The sequence below is a fragment of the Podarcis melisellensis genome, assembly GCF_964234715.1.
Source record: "Podarcis melisellensis genome assembly, chromosome: 12".
Taxonomy (NCBI): domain Eukaryota; kingdom Metazoa; phylum Chordata; class Lepidosauria; order Squamata; family Lacertidae; genus Podarcis; species Podarcis melisellensis.
In genome coordinates this window covers 3897719-3917899 of record NC_138544.1, presented here as the reverse complement: position 1 = coordinate 3917899, position 20181 = coordinate 3897719, and the positions used below count along the sequence as shown (strand labels likewise).

The 20181-nt window shown below is 41.2% G+C and overlaps 1 protein-coding gene across 3 annotated transcripts in view; it reads right to left on the bottom strand.

Moving 5' to 3' along the window:
• The window catches only part of GLI3 (GLI family zinc finger 3), a 254324-nt gene that overhangs the window by 49829 nt on the left and 184314 nt on the right, over positions 1-20181 (bottom strand). For 2 of the 3 annotated variants that reach the window (XM_081930977.1, XM_081930979.1), the window contains 3 exons: positions 19475-19676; positions 1786-2002; positions 904-1020 (listed from right to left, as the gene is read on the bottom strand). In XM_081930977.1, the coding sequence (XP_081787103.1) occupies positions 904-1020; positions 1786-2002; positions 19475-19676 (536 nt within the window). The remainder of the gene's footprint in view (positions 1-903; positions 1021-1785; positions 2003-19474; positions 19677-20181) is intronic. The other variant, XM_081930978.1, reaches the window with a different exon arrangement.

Here is a 20181-nt window from a genome sequence, read left to right as displayed (position 1 = left end):
AAAAAAAAATAGACAGAGAAACAATTTTATATGTGTGAAATTCTATGCATAGCCAAGCAGGTTAGGGGTTGTTGGCAAACATCTGTCTTGAGAGACGATGAAGCACACCTCCGGGGTGAAGTCAAACCGCTGCATTAGCAGCACCAAAGTGACCTCCCCAGGGCACAAACCTGGGCAATGTGTATAGAGGTGCTGGGCTGCCCAGGCAACAATACCCCCCCCCCCGACCTCATTGATGTGGTCCAAAAGAAAAGCAGGAAGGAAAGGAAAATACATTTGGCAGCAGCTTGGCTGCAGGAGTTGCCAGAAGGAGGTGAACAAGGCACCATCCAACTGCCTTAGGGACTCCACTCCAGGTTTGTGTTTACTCTTCAGCCTTTTCTTCTCCCAAAGATATCCCACAAGGCAGTGGAGGTTTAGGATCAGAGCTTTCCTAGGAGGGCAACCTTCCCAGGTTGACGTGCCCCATCTGACCCTCACTTCCCTCTACAGCATGTGCAGAAATCACCTTCTTGACCACTGATTGGTCTCATCTGCTCAATCTGCCAGAGCTTGTTTTAGCATGCAGGGGAAGTCCCTAACTCACCAAGGTTTGAGACCCATTGACAACCCTCACTAGGTTTAGCTGTTCCCAGGGTGTGGTCGCTGTTGCATTCTGACAGCTTCCAGAAGTTACAGGTGAAAGCTGAGTGCAGGGTGGGGACCAAAGGTGGACAAGCTACACCAGAAGCAGCGTGATTTTCACACACACCCCATACTACTCCTCCCCTAACACCCCAGGATTAGGGATAGGAACACGGTATGTACATTGAGGCCATAGCCTCAGAGCCAAAATGTGCCAATAATTTGTGGATGATGAATAGCTAAGAGAAAAGGGGTATTTGTGGACCCTCATTGTTTTACCTGCATGCTTCCTGCACCTGGGCTGGGGAGGTCGTCATCTGGCTTTATCTTTGAACGCTTGTTATGCATCGGGTCACCTGTGCTGCTCACTGCAGACTCGCTCGTGGGTTTGCTCTGCTGTACATATTTACGTCCCAAAAGATACAAATACATGATTTCAAACAGATACAAGCAGACCCTTCTGAGCAGATTTATTTGGACAATTTCCAGAAGGGGAGCAATATTTGCCTCTTTAGCAAAAGCAACCAAGTCTCATAGCACCTTAAAGACCAACAAATTTATTATAGCATAAATTTTATAAACTACAGATGATTTAATCAGATGATAACATGTCTTTCAGGGGGTGTATGTGTACACACACACACACACACACACACACACACACACACACGTATATAGACATACAGGTGTGTACTTCCCAAACCACAAGGCCCATAGCGATGAGTCAGGTGAGGTTTTCATATACACAGTTAAATTGCCCTGTTAGCAAAGGAGTCTTGCACGTGGCCGCTCTGCTTACAAACCAGGATCAGCAGGGGGAGTTTTGCCACTAACTTCTGTGGGATATGAATTGTACTCATTTTACTTTAGCTTATTACCGCTTCCTGCACCCTTTGCTTGAACATTCTAAAACTGTCAGATCCAAAACACAGAAACTGAAATATTTATAAGGGATGGAAAGCACTCTATCAATCTGAAACCATGATACACTCTGGGTAATTTATAATAAAAGATTGCATATACTGCTGCCCCAAGGAACTTGTTAGCCAATCTGCTCAGTGGCTGTGGTGATTAATCGCTAACATGACAATGTGGTTGGCTTACAAAAAAGGCCCAAACAAATTAGCAGTGTGCAAAAGCTTCTCTTCTATATTCCCTTACCTGTGTGGATTCTGATGGACCTGAACTGATCTGGACAGGATTCAAGACGCTAGGGATGCCAGGAATAGGCCTCTGCGTAGGAAAGGTTGGCGCAGGATGGATAAGTGGAGGGCTGTGTCCGAAGGCTGAGCCCAGGCTCTGCTGGCGACTGAGGATTTGTTGATGCATCTGTTGAAGGGATACCGGGGTGGGAGGGTATGCGAAACTCAGAGCAGGGCTGCATTGCGAGGAAGGAAAAGGGGAGTAAGTAAAATTAGCCACAGAATCAAGCAAAGACACGTGACATTTTAGCAACTTCAAAACATGGTTGAGGATCATTAGTTGTTCCAAACCATGGACTCAGCTATACAGCTGCAAATAAAACATTTTAAGTGTGTTTTAAGTGCAATATGCAATGTGACACTAGATGGTGGCGGTGAGCCTTATGGAAAATTCGATGTATTTTTAAAGATGCTTTTTAAAAAAGCATTTTCAGAACACTATTTTATATGTGTGTAGATTCCACCCATGAAACCACAGCTTCCCAGTTTGGATGAAACAGGAAACAATGTAGTTAATTAAAAACTCTCTGGGTTTAACTGCAGTGCACCAAGAAGGGTAGAGAGAGGATCTTTGCATGTAAGAAAGAGGCTCATGCATATCATGATGTTTTAACTGAAATATGACATTTGTTTACCTAGTTTCATGACGAAATATAGTTTGGCTGCTGACTGACACTCTTTTGGTAGATGCAAACATATATACAAAAACACTATTAATACTATTAATACTATTATCAAGTATTAAGCACAAATAAGTTATTCAATATCAAGAACAATGTAGCTTTGATACTGATGGATAATACTGATTTTTGGCAACTAATTATTGACTGGACAACTGCCAATTGCTCTGATGCTCCTTCACCTCCTCCATTCACGCCATTCCTCTCTCTCCTCTCTCCACAATGACTGCTATGATAACTGAATACAGTTACATTTCTCCCTCTTCTACTAAGGTCACAGTCCTAAACACAATTTTCACCACGTCAGTCTCATTAAATACAGTGGGACAAGTTCCACTCCTCTCAGCCTTGATGGGTTGCTACTCGTTTGGGGTTGGGAGACAGAAGCAGGACCTGAGCAAGGCAGAAAGTCAGTTCACCACTACAACAGCTGCATGCGTAGCTCAGAGTCTTACTAGAATTAAAGGGACTTAAATACCAATAAAGGGATCTTATTCCTGCAGCAGAAGTTAGGAGAAGGTGGGTCGTACAAGGAGTGCTAGATTACCTGCTGCTTCTCTACCGAATTTTTGATTCTATTAATCCAAAAGAAATAGACCTCTATCTTTGGATTCATGTCCATGGTTTGAGGCAAGGTATGATTTCATTTATTCATACATCCCATATACAAGAATGGTCCCTCCATATACTGGATATGCATGATTTCCTCAACAAGAATAAAGCCTGAACACTTTCTGTTATGGGCACTCTGTTATTCCAGACCAAATTAATATTCCCTAGATAAAAAAGACTTTCCTCTCTGAGGGGAAATAAAATCTTACATTTGTGTGCATGACCTCCTTTCTGTTGCTATCAAAGGGTTAAAAGAGTAGCAGAAACGCTCTAATCACTGAGCAGCTGGAGGTCATTAGGCTTCCAGGAACATGAGTCTGTATAAATAGTCCCCCTGTTTGTTTGTTCTCCCCCTTCTCCCTTTTTGGGTGTGTGTTTTGCTGAGATGTGTGGTTCGTCGCCAGGATTGTTTTTTGGTGTTTTGTAAATAAACCTTATTTTTGATTTACAAACCGCATGCTCCAGGACTCCTTTTGGGAAGATGCTGCCTCTCCTGCCCTTCTTAGCTGCTGCGCGAAATCCTCTGCCGTGGTGAGACTTTTAAAGAAGGAAGTGCACTGGGCATTTACATTAAACTAATTAAAGTTTAATGGGACAGGTTATGGTTGTTTGTACGTCAAGAAGGAGATAAGGAGAGCAGTTCAGAGTGATTTATGCAAGGACTGGAGTGAAGACAGAAGCGGTTGCCGACAACGAAAGCCTCCAAAGCAGCTTGAGTCCTGCAACGTGCCTAGAAAAGTTTTAAAGAGGCACTGCGCAGTTTGTACTCGCTGGAAGACGTCTGATTCCTCAAGGAGCCACCTCAGCAGCTGGGAGACGGTCTACAGGTGTGTGAGTATCGTTCCTAAGCCCCAGGGAGGATGGCAGAGTCCCAGGAAAGTTTTACTGTCCCGTTTACGCGACTCAATGGGAAAAATTGGCAAGATTGGAAGGCTAGAGTAAGGGTTTGGTTGCAAGCAAGAGAGTTGTGGAGCTGTACTGAAGCACCGCCTTTACAGGCAGCTGCAGACGCGTCTGCAGAAGCCAAAGCAGCAGCAGCAGCTTCACAGAAACGCGACAGGAAAGCCCAAGGTCTACTAGTTTTGGCAGTGGGACCAGAGCAAATGCCTTATGTTTCTGAGTTAAAGAACACGCATGAGGTCTGGACGGTTCTGCAGCGGTTAAATTCCAGAAACACTGCGGGGGCCAAGATCCATGCTACAAGATGTTTGTTTGATTTACGTCTCCAACCGGGAGCGTGTGTGAAAGAACATATTGCCAAAATGGTGTCTGCCTTTAATCAACTAAGACAGCTGGGCATTCCTTTCTCTATGGAGCAGCAGTCATACATATTGTTGTCTTCTCTTGATAAAAGCTATGAGACTCTAGCTCTAACTTTGGAAGCTATGCCTTCAACTGAATTAACCCTTGAATACATTTCTTCTCGGCTTGCGGATGAACAGGATAAAAGGCAAAGAGAAAGAGGTTTGTCTTTAAAGGGGAGTTATGCTGTGCCTAAGAGTGTTGATGCTGAGTTTGAGCACACAGTAAATGCTTTTGCAGCTAGACACTGTTTTCGCTGTGGTTCCCCTTCCCATCTAATCAGGAATTGCACACGTGAACCTGGTCAAGACAGCAACAAGGCCGTTACCCCTAGTTACCAGACAAGGAGTTCCAGGGGACGTCGAAGAAGAGGAGGAGGTCGTGGCTACTCCCACAGCACACAGCACATGGCTTCAGCAATGGCGTTGATGCAAGGGCGTGGCCAAGGCAGCAATCTACGCTGGTTGATCGACAGTGGTGCATCTCACCACCTGGTGGCGCCATCTAGTGTACGTTTGCAGAATTGCAGACATTTGCAAACCCCTAAAGTTGTGACAATGGCAGATTCAACTAAACGTTCCTTAGAGACTGTAGGCACAGTGTTCTTGAATTGTTTGCAAACAGAAATTGATGCCTACGTGCTAAAGGGACTGAAGGGGTGTATTTTGTCTGTGTCAGAACTTGATAGAAATGGGTTTAAAACTGTGTTTGAAAATGGGGTTTGCACTATTTCAAAGAATAACGTATCTCTTTTGCAGGTGGAATGCAGAAATGGGTTATATTATTTTGAGACAAGTCCAGATGAAGTTGAACAGGTTCATGCTGGTTGTGTGAACACGCCTACCCATAATTCTTGTGTTCATTTATGGCACCGCCGTTTAGGGCATATTAATTTTCAGTATGTTAAAAGGCAACCTGAATTATCAGAAGGGTGCAAATTGAACAAATGTACTAAGTATTTGGATTGTACTGCATGCAAAAGTGCAAAGGTTCATAGATGCAGCTATCCCAGTTCAGATAGGAAATCTGACAAAGTATTCCAACTTGTGCATATGGACCTATGTGGCCCAATGCCTGTTGCTAGCATGGGAGGTTCAAAGTATGCACTGTGTCTCTCGGATGACAAAACAAAGGTTACATGGTTTTTTCCTCTCAAAACAAAAGCAGATACTGCAGAAACAGTTAAAAATTGGGTTCATGCGGTAGAACTTGAATTCGGTACTAGAGTACTTGCTTTTCAGACAGACAGAGGGTCAGAATTTACCGGGTCTGTGTTGCAGAATTTCTTTAAGAAAAAGGGAATTAAGCATCGTCTGTCTACACCTTATTCCCCCCAAGAAGGAGGCGTGGCCGAACGTAAAAATAGGGTTCTGCAAGAGTTGGCAAACTCTATGTTGTTTGATGCTAAACTTCCTCAAAGTTACTGGGCGGAAGCCTGGCAGGCGGCTACTCATATTCTGAACCGAGTATATAATTCGGTAATTGATACTACGCCTTATTTTGCTTTATATGGGAAGAAGCCCAAAGTTAATTACTTTCGGGTGTTTGGATCTCAAGCCTATGTACTTATCCCAAAAGCGTTAAGGAAAAAGGGAAGTCCAAGGGCTAGGAAACTCATCTTTTGCGGGTACGAACCACATGCCAAATCTTGGAGGTTTGTGGACCCAGGTGGGGATACTACAAGAGTGGTCCTCAGTAGGAGCGCTGATTTTTGTGAGCAGTCCGGATGGACTCACTTACACGCTAACCCTGACATTTTGAGAGATGATTTAGGCATTCATGCTGAGAAAGAAAGTCCAGAGAGTGATGAGCCAGAAGGGGATGGTGCACATGGTTCAGATGCAGATTCTGATCAGGCACGAGGTTCTTCTCCTAAGGTAGAAAAGCCAGAATCTAGGAGTGCTCCAACTTCGCCAGTCAGTAGGCCTAGCAGACAGCAAAAGCAAAGCAGGTCACCTGCAACACCAAGCCCAAGGGAGGTATCTAAACGGAGGTCTTTATCCCTAGAGGCACGTCCAGACATAAAGTCTGAGACAGATTCTGACAGCCAACGGTCAGAGGGGGCACAAGAGGAGCAATTGCGCAGGTCAAAACGCGCCACGAAGGGCAAGCCGCCAGAGCGGTTTAAGGTGACAAGTGTATACGTAAATATGGCACAGTGTGAGCCAGAAAGCTATATGGAAGTACAACAGCTTCCAAGCTCAGAAGCCGTAAAGTGGCAGGAAGCAATGGAAAAAGAGATGGCTTCAATGAAGTCTCTCGGTGTGTTTACAAGTACAGAGCTTCCGAAAGGGCAACAAGCTGTAGGTTGTCGATGGGTATATCGTTTAAAGCCCACAACTACTGAAGAGTTGCAATATAAAGCCCGACTAGTTGCAAAAGGGTTTTCGCAGCGCAAAGGTGTTCACTATTCTCAAATCTATGCCCCTACTTCAAGATCGGAGTCATTAAGAATGCTTCTAGCCTCTTCAGCTAAGAAGGGAAATAAGCTGTTTCATTTTGATGTCAATGTGGCTTATTTAAATGCAGACTTACAGGAGGAAGTCTATATGACACCACCACCAGGTTTTGAAGGAGACAAGCCAAACCAGGTCTGGCGCCTACACAAATCCATTTATGGGTTGAAACAGTCCGCCCGTAATTGGAATTCCTGCTTAAACGATGCTCTAGAGAGCATGGGGTTCAGAAAGAGCGCAGCAGATGCGTGTCTTTATCTAAAAGGCTCGGGATGTGAACAAGAAACAGTTTTGATATTTGTTGACGATTTATTATACAGTGGAAAGGATGATAAACTTGCACAACAATTTGCCACAAAGCTTGGAGAAAGGTTTCAGATAAAATCACTAGGCAATGTATCTGTTTATCTAGGAGTTAAAATTCAGCAAGATGAAAATGGTAACTATTGGCTTAGCCAAGAAGCTAAAATCCAGCAGTTGCTGGAAAGGTTTAAAATGAACAACTGTGCTGGTGTTAAAACCCCAATGGAGTTAAGTTACACAAAGGATGCTCAAACTGAGCAAAAGGCAGAGTTCTGTAATCCCGGGGTTTACCAGTCAGCGATAGGCAGTCTACTCCACATTGCACAGTGGACTCGGCCCGATATAACATATGCTGTCAACATGCTGTGTAGACAAGCTGAAAAACCATCAATGCATGCTTGGCAAGGAGTAAAAAGAGTTTTAAGGTATCTCCAAACTACCAAAAGCTTTCGCTTAAAACTATCAGCAGAGGGCAGCACACAACTTGAATGTTGGGCCGACAGCAATTGGGCAGATGCTGGACCAGATAGAAAATCAGTGTCAGGAATGGCGATAAAATTTGGAAATGCACTAATTGGTTGGAGATCAAGAAAACAATCACTTATAGCTTTAAGTTCAACTGAATCTGAGTTCAATGCGTTATCAGATATATGTAGAGAACTGGAATTTTATAAGCAACTGGTACAAGAATTGTTTGGAGAATGTTCCCTACCTATCAGAGTGTGGGAAGACAATCAACCTTGTATTAAACTAGCTAAATCAGGTCAATTCAAGGCGCACACAAAACACTTGGATATCCGTTATCAAAATGTATGCCAAAGTGTAAAACAAGGTTTAATTGAACTAAAGTATTGTCCAAGCCAAGAAAATCTCGCAGACGGTTTTACAAAAGCTTTGAGTCCGCAATCTCATAAATGTTTCTGTTCAGGTTTAAATTTGTATTAAGGTTGGTACAGCTCAGTGTTACGAGCGAGAGGGGGTGTTGCTATCAAAGGGTTAAAAGAGTAGCAGAAACGCTCTAATCACTGAGCAGCTGGAGGTCATTAGGCTTCCAGGAACATGAGTCTGTATAAATAGTCCCCCTGTTTGTTTGTTCTCCCCCTTCTCCCTTTTTGGGTGTGTGTTTTGCTGAGATGTGTGGTTCGTCGCCAGGATTGTTTTTTGGTGTTTTGTAAATAAACCTTATTTTTGATTTACAAACCGCATGCTCCAGGACTCCTTTTGGGAAGATGCTGCCTCTCCTGCCCTTCTTAGCTGCTGCGCGAAATCCTCTGCCGTGGTGAGACTTTTAAAGAAGGAAGTGCACTGGGCATTTACATTAAACTAATTAAAGTTTAATGGGACACTTTCTTCCCCCAACAATGTCATCTGATAAGCACGTCCTACCTCGGTGCCATCTTGCCCAAATGTCTGGGGTATGAAAAATATGCAGAATAACCTGGTTTACTTCATACAGTGTGTATTCTCCTACAAAGGAAGGGAGCAGGGATGGAGAACATGTAGCCTTCCAGGTGTTGTTGCCCTGCAACTCCCGCATTCAGGGCCACTGGCCATGCTGATGGGGGATGATAGCTGGAATCCAACAATATTTGGAGGGCCACAGATTCCCCATTCCTGTTCCGCAGCATTTAAGATTGCAAGTGATGACAGACTTCAGATACCATCTGTATGTAGCTGTGCTGCTGTATTATAAGAAAGCAACGGTCAAGTTTCCTATTTTCATATTAAATTGGAATCACATCCCCTTGAGATGTGTTGCAGGGACTAGCATGGGGAATAACTGGGTTCAAATCCCCGCTTAGTCATGGGGCTCATTGGATAATTTTGCAAAAGTCACCATTTCCCACTGCCTGACCCTTCTCACAGGATAGGAACAAGTAGAAAAGGAGTCCCAAACAATTTTAGTAGGAAACATCAGATTTCCCTTAGTAAAGAGATTCCTCAAAACATGCTGGGAACCAACTCTGTCTGTGCAACTGTATTATTTTACTCCTTGCTTTTTCAACAGTTGCATTTGATCTTCTCTACCGTGTTGTTGTGGGTCCTTGGGGGAAATTTTAAAAAAATGTAATGTATGTATTTGTTTGTTTTTTTAAATGGCTTAATTTGGATCTATCTGTCCCTAAAATCATATTAGTGGTGTTTTTTTACAAGTACAAGAGGGTTAAAATGATAGAACATAGGCATGCATGAGTTTGTATAGTATATTAATGAACCAGAGAGAGTAGTTGCACCACTCCAATCTCAGGTTTCTGAAAGGGAGTGTGTGTGTGTGTGTGTGTGTGTGTGAAATCATTGTGTTCCGTGATGAATGGCTTGTACACCGAAGAATAAATTGAACAAACTGGCATAGAGCTCAGTGAACATGAAATCAGCTATTAGAAGAAAGCTTGTGAACAAATTCTGAAGCTGATATGCATCTTTTGATTAATGTCCTATCAATCATCCATAGAGGCTACCTTAGCTAAGTCGTGCTGTAATCATTCATGGTTGCTTACAGGGAACATAGGCAAGGACTAAGGGGCTGCAATAACTGAATATTATTACCAATTTCCCTCTGACTCTTACAGTGAACAATTACTGTTTGGGGGACATTTCTGCCTCCTTCTATTAAAAGGATGCAACGTGGAATGAAAAGGAAGTTCCTCAAAGGCTTCTAAAAATTTCCCTGGTGTTTTTAAATTGGCAAACTATTGCAACTGGGAGATCTTCACAGCAAAAACAGTAACCTATTCGCATCGAACCTCCTCCACACCTCTTTATGAGCTGTAGTCAATTGGACAAAAGTGCATCGTCAGGAGCGAGAATTGTTCTTCAGAAGGAATTCAAATTCTTTCACCTATTTCAGAGTAATGTTTTCAGCTAATGTGCTTAATCATAACAATAATTATGATGGCAGACTCTAAATTTGCATTAAACCCACCACTGACATTACAATGCACTTTGATTCCTGCAAATATGATACGTGTGCATTTTTGTAGGCAATTAAATAAATTACAGTAATTTATTAAATTTAAAAAAGACCATTGGATCTTAATTTTGATGGTAAGCCACCGGCAAAAAAAAACTTGCAATGCTCCATTATATTTTTCAGAGGCTTTGATCCAATCTATTCATTTCTACATTACAAGACCTAGAGAGCAGTTTCCCAGTACCATTTTGCCAGAGCCTGGCTGTTTAGGCTAGAGCATACTCTGGGAAATACAGTAGAGTAATGAAGTGATGACAGGTATTAGCATGCATAATGGGCTTTAATAGACATTTATTGTTGTTTAACTGGAAGGGGGAGCAGGGCTTTCCCACCGGAATATTTCTACATTGAGGCTCATTGATCACTAATTTCAGAGGGGAAAGAGGTTAATCCATCAGTTTCTGCAACCAAACGGCACTGATAGAAATTCTTTAGGTGACATTCTGGATGGTCTGAGCTTTCCATCTTTGCAAACAAATGAGTGATATGACAAGCATGGTGTTCAAAACACATTTAACCAATTGATTTTCTCTCCCCCTTGTAATAAGATCTAGAGACATATGAAAGAGTGGACCATGAGCCAAGATTAAAGAAATTGCTTCACACAGAGGAACATAACACTGCAAGATTATCAATAAAACTACTGTAAAACACCATGTCATCCATTCTTTTTCTTTATCTAAAGTTTGTTATTGCAATAAATAGCTGTTATTGAACAGTTTGCCTTTTCCTACAGCTTTTCCAGATTTTAGTACAGGCAGGTTTCAATCTACTCTTAAAAAATACTGAGCAAACCATTTTTGTTATTGTGCTTTCTCTTTGCTTTTGCAGAAGTGACTAACTTGCAATATTCCTACAAGTCATAACGGGAGGCAGGCATAGTTTTTCTCAGGTGCAAAATGGAATGCAACAATATGCAGTGGGATCCTAAACTTGCTTACTCAGAAATAAATCCCACCAAGATCAATGGGACTTATTCCTTAAGCAAGCTAACACTGCAGCCTTATGGCTGCAAACCTCTGTGTTTAAACCCCAATTGGTATTTAATACTGAATTTTAAATTGTTGTAACTTGCCCTGGGACCCACTGGTGAAGGTAAGGTAATAAATATAATAAAATAACAACAAAAACAATATATCTGCAGAGACCAGGCAGCCCATGTTTTTGGAGTACAACTCCCAGCATCCCTGACTGTTGGCCGTGCTGGATGGGCTGATAAGAGTTGGACACACGCAACCTCTGAAGGCATTCCATTGGCTACACTAATGCGTGTAAGAGTGTACTTGTGCAGGGCGCTGTTGTTTGATGCTAAGGAGCAAAGAGGGCCTGCGGATCAGCAATGCAGAACTGAACTGCAAAGCCATTATCCATAGGGCTAGTCCAGATACAGTGATTTCTATGGCCAGTACCCATACAGCATTGGCCCAGCTGTAAAGACCACTCACATCTGTATAGCAAGAGAAGGTGATAGTAAATAAACCTGTCCAGTCTTGACTAGCTAGCAAAAAGAGTATTTCACACACAGCCCATTTCAATTCCCAGGGCTTCTTGTGGAAAACCTGAGAATTAGAGCAGTTTATGCTTATAACACAAATGGATTTGAAATTTCAGGCTCACCTCATGTACCGTATTGAGGGGGTTTCAAATAAAAAAAGTCTACAATTGCTGAGTATATGCAAATTTGTGTTTTCTCTCTTCTTTCTTTTGGAATGAAGTGCCTACAGATGCTTGTGCCACGGGGTGGTCTGCTACAATAGACTAAATGCCCCATTACCCAGAGAAATTCTTCACTCAAGTTTTTTCTCCCTTAGAAAATGGGTTTTGGGGAGCGGGTGGGAACAGACCCCCACCCAAAAAAATGCAAGAACGGGGCTCCACAGAACTGGGGATTTTCATGGAGGCTCTGTCTCATAATTTATACTACTCTTTCACAACATGAACACTCCAGGTAATATGCACTAGAGAAGAGTTAGGTGCCTATTGTTCTCCATGGGCCTAATTCTGTTGGATTGCAGAGAAGTTCTATGTACAGCAAAACCAGGAAGGCAAACACACACACCCTTATTAATCTGTCCTTATGTTTGTTTCACATTTTACAGTGTGTTTCTAAAACTCTGCAAGAAGAGAAACAGACCAGGGGTTTTAAAAACTAAGGGAGAACACCATTAATGTGTTTGTGTTCAAAGATTAGAAGGTTTTAACGAAAAACAACAACTCAGTTTTTTATTCCATTTCCAATATTGTAACAGATTTCAGAAGGAATGTGCCAGCATGGACTGGCTTTATATTTTATTCCTTTTTTCATTTCCCGTGAACTCTCTGCTCCTACGGCTGCAACCTTCTTTGCCTCTAATCCCCATTCTCTAAAATTTTAAAACTGGAGGTAAAGCAGGTCAGCAAATTACATTTCGATTACATGAGGGCATCATATTTTATGGAACTGACTTCAAGAAGAAGAAAAGCAGACCTTATAATCAAAACCAAACATTGTGGCTATTTTGTGGCTGTCCTCCTAAGTAGGTCACATTGTTGCTGGTCACAGTTGTGGAATTTACCTCAAAACAGCTGTTGTTAATTGTTAAGATATACAGTATTCTCTTTTGTGCACGTTTGTCAAAACAGTCCATAACAGATATACAAGCCCCGGTTTTAAGAAAACTGTGAAAGCACCAAAAAAGATCCATAAAATCTGGCTGCTGGAAACGAAGAACCTCTTTCTGATTTTCATCTCTCAGTCATTCACTTCAATTTCTACAGCATAGTAAACTACCATGGCATTTTTATATCCTTTGATAAATTGTTCAGGTTTCCCTTACCAAATTCTCCTTGAGAAGCTGCAATTTATTTAAATTAACATTTATTTTTAAATTTAGGTGGCGAGCCACCACCATATAGTTTGAAGTCTTTTCAATTTCAGTTGTACATGAGAACTATATGACATGTATCTGAGAGCTTAGTTGTGTTATTGTTACTTCTGACTTCCTCTCTGCTCTCTTAGTTACAAAAGAAGATCCCACATAGCATGGATTTTTGTTGGGAGGGGGGGTGTTGTTTGAGAAACCCAACTCCAAGGGGCCCAAGGACGCATGAAAGTATTTGTGCAGGTTTTTTAAACAATGCCAGTGGGTACATAATTGTGCACAAAATTTCATTCCTCCAAAGCTTAGATGCCCTGGTCCAGTGGTTCTCAAACTTCTTTTTCTGGGCCGTACTTTCCGTATAAAAATTTGCTCGTGCCACACCAAATTTTTTTATTGATAAGAAATACAGTGGAAAACAAAAAGTAACAACTCCTAGCAATGCTTGATTTATAACACAGAACACAGCTACTTTATGATCACGGGACATCCAGAAAGTATTAAACAATGCAGCTACATAAGAACAGGAATCACTCCCAAAAACGTAATTATAAATGTACCTTAAGTATCTATGCAAACTCAATGAGATGTGTGAGATGGCTTTTGCTGGGCCATCTCATTTATATTAGGTCTAATTTGAGACAAGCTCTTATCTCCTCATCAGCATCAAGAAGCTTTTCTCTTTTCTGATCTTTCACATTTGTCAAAGTTGAAAATCCCTGATTATAGCAATAAGTCGTGGAGAACTGTAGAAGAACAGCCAGGGCTTCTGAATATCTATCCATATTCTGCATATGTGTGTGACACACACGCATGCACACGCGCGCGCGCACACACACACACACACACTACAATGAAATATTTAAATGTTTCCTTGTCCTTGAATCTTTCCGCCACACTTGCCATCCTCTCCTGCCACACCAGGCTGGCGCGTCACACCCTTTGGAGAACCAACTGCCCTAGTTCAAGAAGCCTCAGAATAAAAACCACCTGCAAGCCAAAGCCGAGGGAGGGACAGCTCCAGTGGCCTAAGGGCTGCTTTCGTTTTCCTTAACCAGCGCTAGCAACTGCCTGCCTCTTGTGTGCCGACTGCTGAACTGCAGCCAGTAGAGCTCTCTTAGCAAGGGAAAGGAATCGGCTGTGAAGTTGACATGAATGCTCATTTGATGTTGAGGTGCATCATGATCCTCATCCAGTCACCATTGTTCTCTAGCCACATGCAGCAAAACGTTAAACCGGGATCGGCATCATAATGTTTTGTTTCATCTGCTCATCCTGCTGAATTCTGGTCTAATAGTTTTCCAAATGCCACGGCAGCATCAGCCAAGCAGAGGTTCCAGTTGGATAAATTTTATTTCTTTGCGTTTTTAGATACATGCGTTGTTTTATTCAGCTGCTTCATTTGACAAATGCCTACCAGTTTGTAACATTTGTTTCATTTCAACAAATTTATTTAGAGGCATTCTGCGTAGCATCAATATATTTAATATATAGCTCTGAAATGTGCTTTGTTCTATTATATATGCAATATTTATTCTGGCAGTCTCCTACTAAACGATTAACAAAAATTGTGTGCTCTTGACTCATCATGTTTGCACTGTGTTTAACACTCAGATTATTTTTACTCCTGAAGTGTTCTTTAGCTAACTTCCATTGGATGAAGTTGATGTTTTCTACTTTATTTAAATTTTCCTTTCATTGCACTTCCATTGTAGTTTTAGTTTTCTTACTGAATAAGAGGCAATAATGGTTTCTTTACAATTTCCACCAGTGCTTACCCATTATCTGTTTTATTTTATCTTTTATAACAAACTGTATTTCTCTTCCTGAAAAAGAGTATTGCTATACATAAACCATTGTTAAAACAGGTTGCTGGTGCAGTACTGAAGACGGATGAACTTTCGTCATTTCCAAATTATAACCACTAGAATCTCCTTAAAGCAGAAGTTTTTAGAGATTATAATTTTGAAATGACAGAAGCACTTTTATTAGTTTTCCCTGCCTCCCTGAAGGAGTTGGTGGTGACGCCATGCCAGTTTTCTCTGTTGATTTTCTTCCCTTACTCAGCAAGTTGCTAGATAACATTGAGGATTTAGACCTATTTTAATCTGACTTTCAGACTAGTTTGAGAACAGAAGCCACTTTGGTTGTTCTAGCTGACAACTTTCACTGGAAGACAGGTAAAGAATGCCCTGTTTGATTGGGCTTTTTATAATTAAGTTTTGGTGGTTAAATTTAATTTATTGTAGGATTTGGCTTAACAATATTATTAACAATACAGTCATACCTTGGTTTTTGAACAGCTTAGTTCTCGAATGTTTCAGCTGTTCCAGTTTGCAAACTATTTGTGGAAGCTGAACATCTGCGGCTTCCGATTGGCTGCAGAAGCTGCACTTTGGTTTCCGAATGTTTTGGAAGTTGAACGGACCTCTGGAACAGATTCCGTTTGACTTCCAAGGTACGACCGTACTGCTCACCTGGTCTGATCTGCAAATATGGTTTACTGCATGCTGATATATTTAATTGCTGCTTTTTCTCTATTTGTATATTGGTATGCTCTTATATAAAGAGTGTTTTTAAAATTTGTAATGCTCTAATGGAATTTTGCTGGGGTGTTAGGGGAGGGGCAGTATCTCTGGTGGGGGACATTGCATGCTCTTTCTGGGTGCCTTATCCACCAGGCAGACATAGCATCATATTGTATAAGGCTGAGCAAGCATCACTGCTGGTGATCATCACTGGCCACCTGCAGTTGAGACACACAGTCAGAAGGTTCACATATCACAGCTCTTTTGAGATCTTTCACACTCGGACAGGGGATGACACTTTTGAATGATCCCCCATGTGGATAACCAGGAGAGCATTCACACTCTCACACATCGCACTCGCACTGCGAAGTGCAATGCACAGATCAACCTATGCACAGAATTCATCTCATGAAGCTTAGTTTGGAGCATCTATGAAAACTCAAATCTTCAAATGAACAAAACCAATGGGTTGATATGGCATTATTTAAGGCTTATGGGGGGATCTGATGCTAAGAGACATCTGGTTTTTTTATGCTCTTTGTATTTTTAAATGGCTACAATAACTTAATCCAGCCCTTCTGTCTGTTTATATATTTTGCATTCCTTATTTCTAGGGCAAAGTATTACTAAATATGTAGAGCTTGTGTAAAATTTTGCATATTCAGTGAATGGAAACACAGCAAAACACAGCAATGACCTACACAGTCTCTTGCCCCCCATGTCTCAGAAGTATTGATAACCTGTTGTTTCTTGGGTAGCTGAGGGAATGCAAGACTTTCTAAAGCCTTAAAAGTTGGGGGGGGGGCTTTTTTTGCATAGCTCCATCTGGTATGGAAGATTTGAAAGAAAATGTACAAGGAGAACTCAAAGAGCACATGGAAAACTACTGTTTTCAATGCTAGTACAAGTGCAACCAAATACTTTTGGGCTCAGCAACATTTCAACCCAAAATAGGGGGGGGAATAGGAATAATTAGGGGAAAGCCCATTACTCGGAGATCTATGGCATATAAATATTGTTCAGGATTATAAATTACTCATTAAAGGCATATTTTAAGAAATGTATGTGCCCATCCTATTGTAATACTGTGATGAGTCACCCTTCTCTAACGTGTGACCCACCCTTTCCCACTCAAACCTAATGTGGCAAATCTGAGTTTCCGTTATTAGAATAGGAATGAAGATAAAATTGGTTTGTTGCTGTTCAGTATTCCCCACAAGATTTCCATGGAACTGTAGAGTTGGAAGGGACCCCAAAGGTCCTCTAGTCCAACCCCCTGCAATGTAGGAATCTCAACTTAAGCACCCATGACAGATAGTCATCCAACATCTGCTTAAAAACCTTCAATGAAGGAGAGTTCACCACCTTCCAAGGAAGTCTGCTCCACTGTCCTTCCTGATGTTTAGTCAGAATCTCCTTTCTTGTAACTTAAAGCCAATGTTTGTGTAGCCCAATTTCCTATCAGATTTCCTATACATGCACAGTATACGGGGTCTCTCTGTGTGTGTATCTAACTCCCACAGTCCTTTTTATAGTTGGGACAATTTGATTTTTTGGTATCATTTTGAATCTTATTCCAACTATGTATTGCTACACATTAAGTGCATATAGATCAAGTGACATTTTAAAAAACCACAGTTACTGAAAGAATTCATCTGGTAATACCGTCATTTTATTTTATTTTTGTAGTTTTTCACTCTGTTATCCATGAGCAACACCTTGTGTGCTAAACCCATTTACTTGAGAGTAGGTCCCATTGGTTTCACTGGGATTCCAGCAAAGGACTTGGGCCTATGCTCTTGCAATAGGAAGCTATCCCTCAGCTTCATGGTTTTCTAGAATAAAAATATCCAAGAAAGGTAAACCAATTTCTTCATGTAAATCGAGTCACTCTCAATAACACAAGTCAATTGTAGCAATCCCCCTCTTATAAACAGCATACTGTATTAGGAAAGCAAAGCAAACCAAGTTGGTTTTTCTTTCCCTGTATCCAACCCCTTCAGGAGTGAGTGTTCTAGTTCTTCCTCCTGCTGTTTAAACTTGCCTCAACCTCTTGGCCCCCAACTGCTTAATCTCTTCCCAACTTTGTTTAGCTTAATCTGAGCCAAGAAGCAAAGTGAAAGAAACTAGATGTTGCAAAAATCAGCCTGCAATTAACAAGACCTTATTAATGTCACATTTCTGCTCAGGTAGCCCAAAATGGGTCAAGATATAAGAAAAAAGTGATAGTTATTTTCAGAGCTTGATCCTAGGAAAAGTACATTGGAATTAAACACAGTGAGGTTGGTTCCATGTGTCATGTGTAACTTCACCTTGAGAATGGTTTTAGGTCTACCTCAAAAAAGTCAACAGAACATGTGTGACTCGTGCAAAATCTTAGCTCACACTGCCTGTGCAATATGCGAAGGGGATGTGTGTGAATTTCACCTGCACTGGCACACATGACACAAGCATGTGGAAATCCTTCACTTTTCAGATAGAAAGAATGAAGACACCCAAATAATCCATACATCCAACAAATCAATAAATATGACATCAGGAATCACAAGACAGAGAAGCCAGTAGGAGAACACTTCAGTCTCCCAGGACATCCAATACAGGATCTCAAAGCAGCTGTCTTATTACAAAAGAATTTCAGAAATAGACTTGAAAGAGAAGTTGCTGAATTACAACTTATTACTAAACTGAAAACTATGGAGAGACCTGGCCTGAACAGAGATACTGGATTCTCGTCTCGTTACATATGCTAAAGCTATTTTTGGTCATCTGCATACTGTCCCTTGCTTTTTCCTGTAGGTCTAATTGCAGTCGTCAACAGGTTTACCACACCCATTGAGTCAATCACCCATCTCCTACTACCCTTCTGAGAAAAACCCCACCCACCCTCCCACTATATATAAGGGTCTGGTGACTTCTCTTTCAGAGTATCTGAAGAAGTGTGCATGCACACAAAAGCTTATACCTAGAACAAACTTAGTTGGTCTCTAAGGTGCCACTGGACAATTTTTTTATTTTTTTATTTATTTCGACTGTGTCAGACCAACACAGCTACCTACCTGAATCAAAACATGAGGATCATGCATAAAGGTTGTAACTTAACAATATTAAATGAGCATATGGTCAAATACAGGACATATTTAGATTAACCATAATCTATGGATGGTTATCTACAGATGGTTATTGAATCCATCTTAACCAGATTCTACCACATATTATGCTGTACCATATTTCCAGCAAAGATTCCAAACTGAAATAATTTTGGGGCTGAATTTCAGAACAGCCCTTTTGGAATTTCCTCCAAGGAAACTAAAGAGCAAAAGAATTGGAAAGAGCAGTTCATTTCTTCCACCCCATTTTTAAAATTTGTTATGAAATTGTGCAATAGAACAATTTAAAACAAGAGGGATACGTTACACACACACACACACACACACACACACACACACACACACACACGGTTTAGCTCTATGTGATAACCAAGCCATTGCAACAGGCGATTTTAGTGGGTTTTGCAGGTCAAGTCTAACCTTTCAAATCCAGCAGCCTCCCAACATCCTTATATGTCACCAAAACTACTACCTCCAAAGCAGTTAGTAAGCGGTACATGCTGTTGAACTGAGGGCTACATGCATCCATGCAAACATAACCAGAAATGTGTTGCACAACTAGAATGCTCTTCAAAAGTTGTGCCCAAAGCATTTTATCCAAAAACCTTTGCTTGCTGTGGGTCTTTTGTTTTTCTGGAAAGCTCTGTTGTACTAAATGCACCTCAGAAAGCTTTTCAAAACTGCAACTTCATTTAGAAATTTTAATTTAATTTCCTTTTGATGGGACACGATAAACAGTGGTTAATAAAAGTATCTAAAACACCAAATAAGGCGTTTCACTCTTGCACGATTTATATACATCAATCATCCCTGTATGTTGTCAGCCCTTACCTTATTGCACTGGCAGATAAATGGCCGTAGGAACCACTTGCTGAAGAACTGCTACGGGAATTGTTGAGAATTGTGACCAAGGAGTTTGGAGATGTCCGGATCATGGTCTGAAGGTCAAAGCTATGATCAGACAGAGGCGATAGGGACAGTGTTCGCTTTCGGCTTGGTCTAGATGGCAGCCTGGGACTTGGAAACCTGGCGCCTGTTATGTAAACAAAAACAATTATCTACCCAAGTACCTGAGCCTCTTTATTTATTACTACTGGCTATGGATATAAAGAGTCGCCACAGCAGTACGACGTGCTTTTGACAAGCCCACTCTTTCCACTTATGATCTACTGGCTACGATTTAAGAAAATTAGGAAGAAAAATTTATCTTTCCATTGCTTACCTCAGGGGAGCTCTGTTTATTAATGTGCAAGCAAAATGATAAATTGCTAAACAAAAGGAAAAGACTTTTATGTGTTATCCTTCTCATTTCTGGTGATTTATGAATCTGATGGCTGCTTAGACATTCACATCATTAATTCACTAGAAGCAAGGAGACGGAGTGGTTCAAATCTGAGCTATCGGCGAACCCAAAGCCCTACCACATTAATGAAAAAAGCCAACAAGGACTTCTAAAACACAAATGGAGATCAAGATTCTGTTTTCAGTTTGTTCATAATTTCTGTTCGAACAATGCTGAATTCAAGATAAGCGTGAAT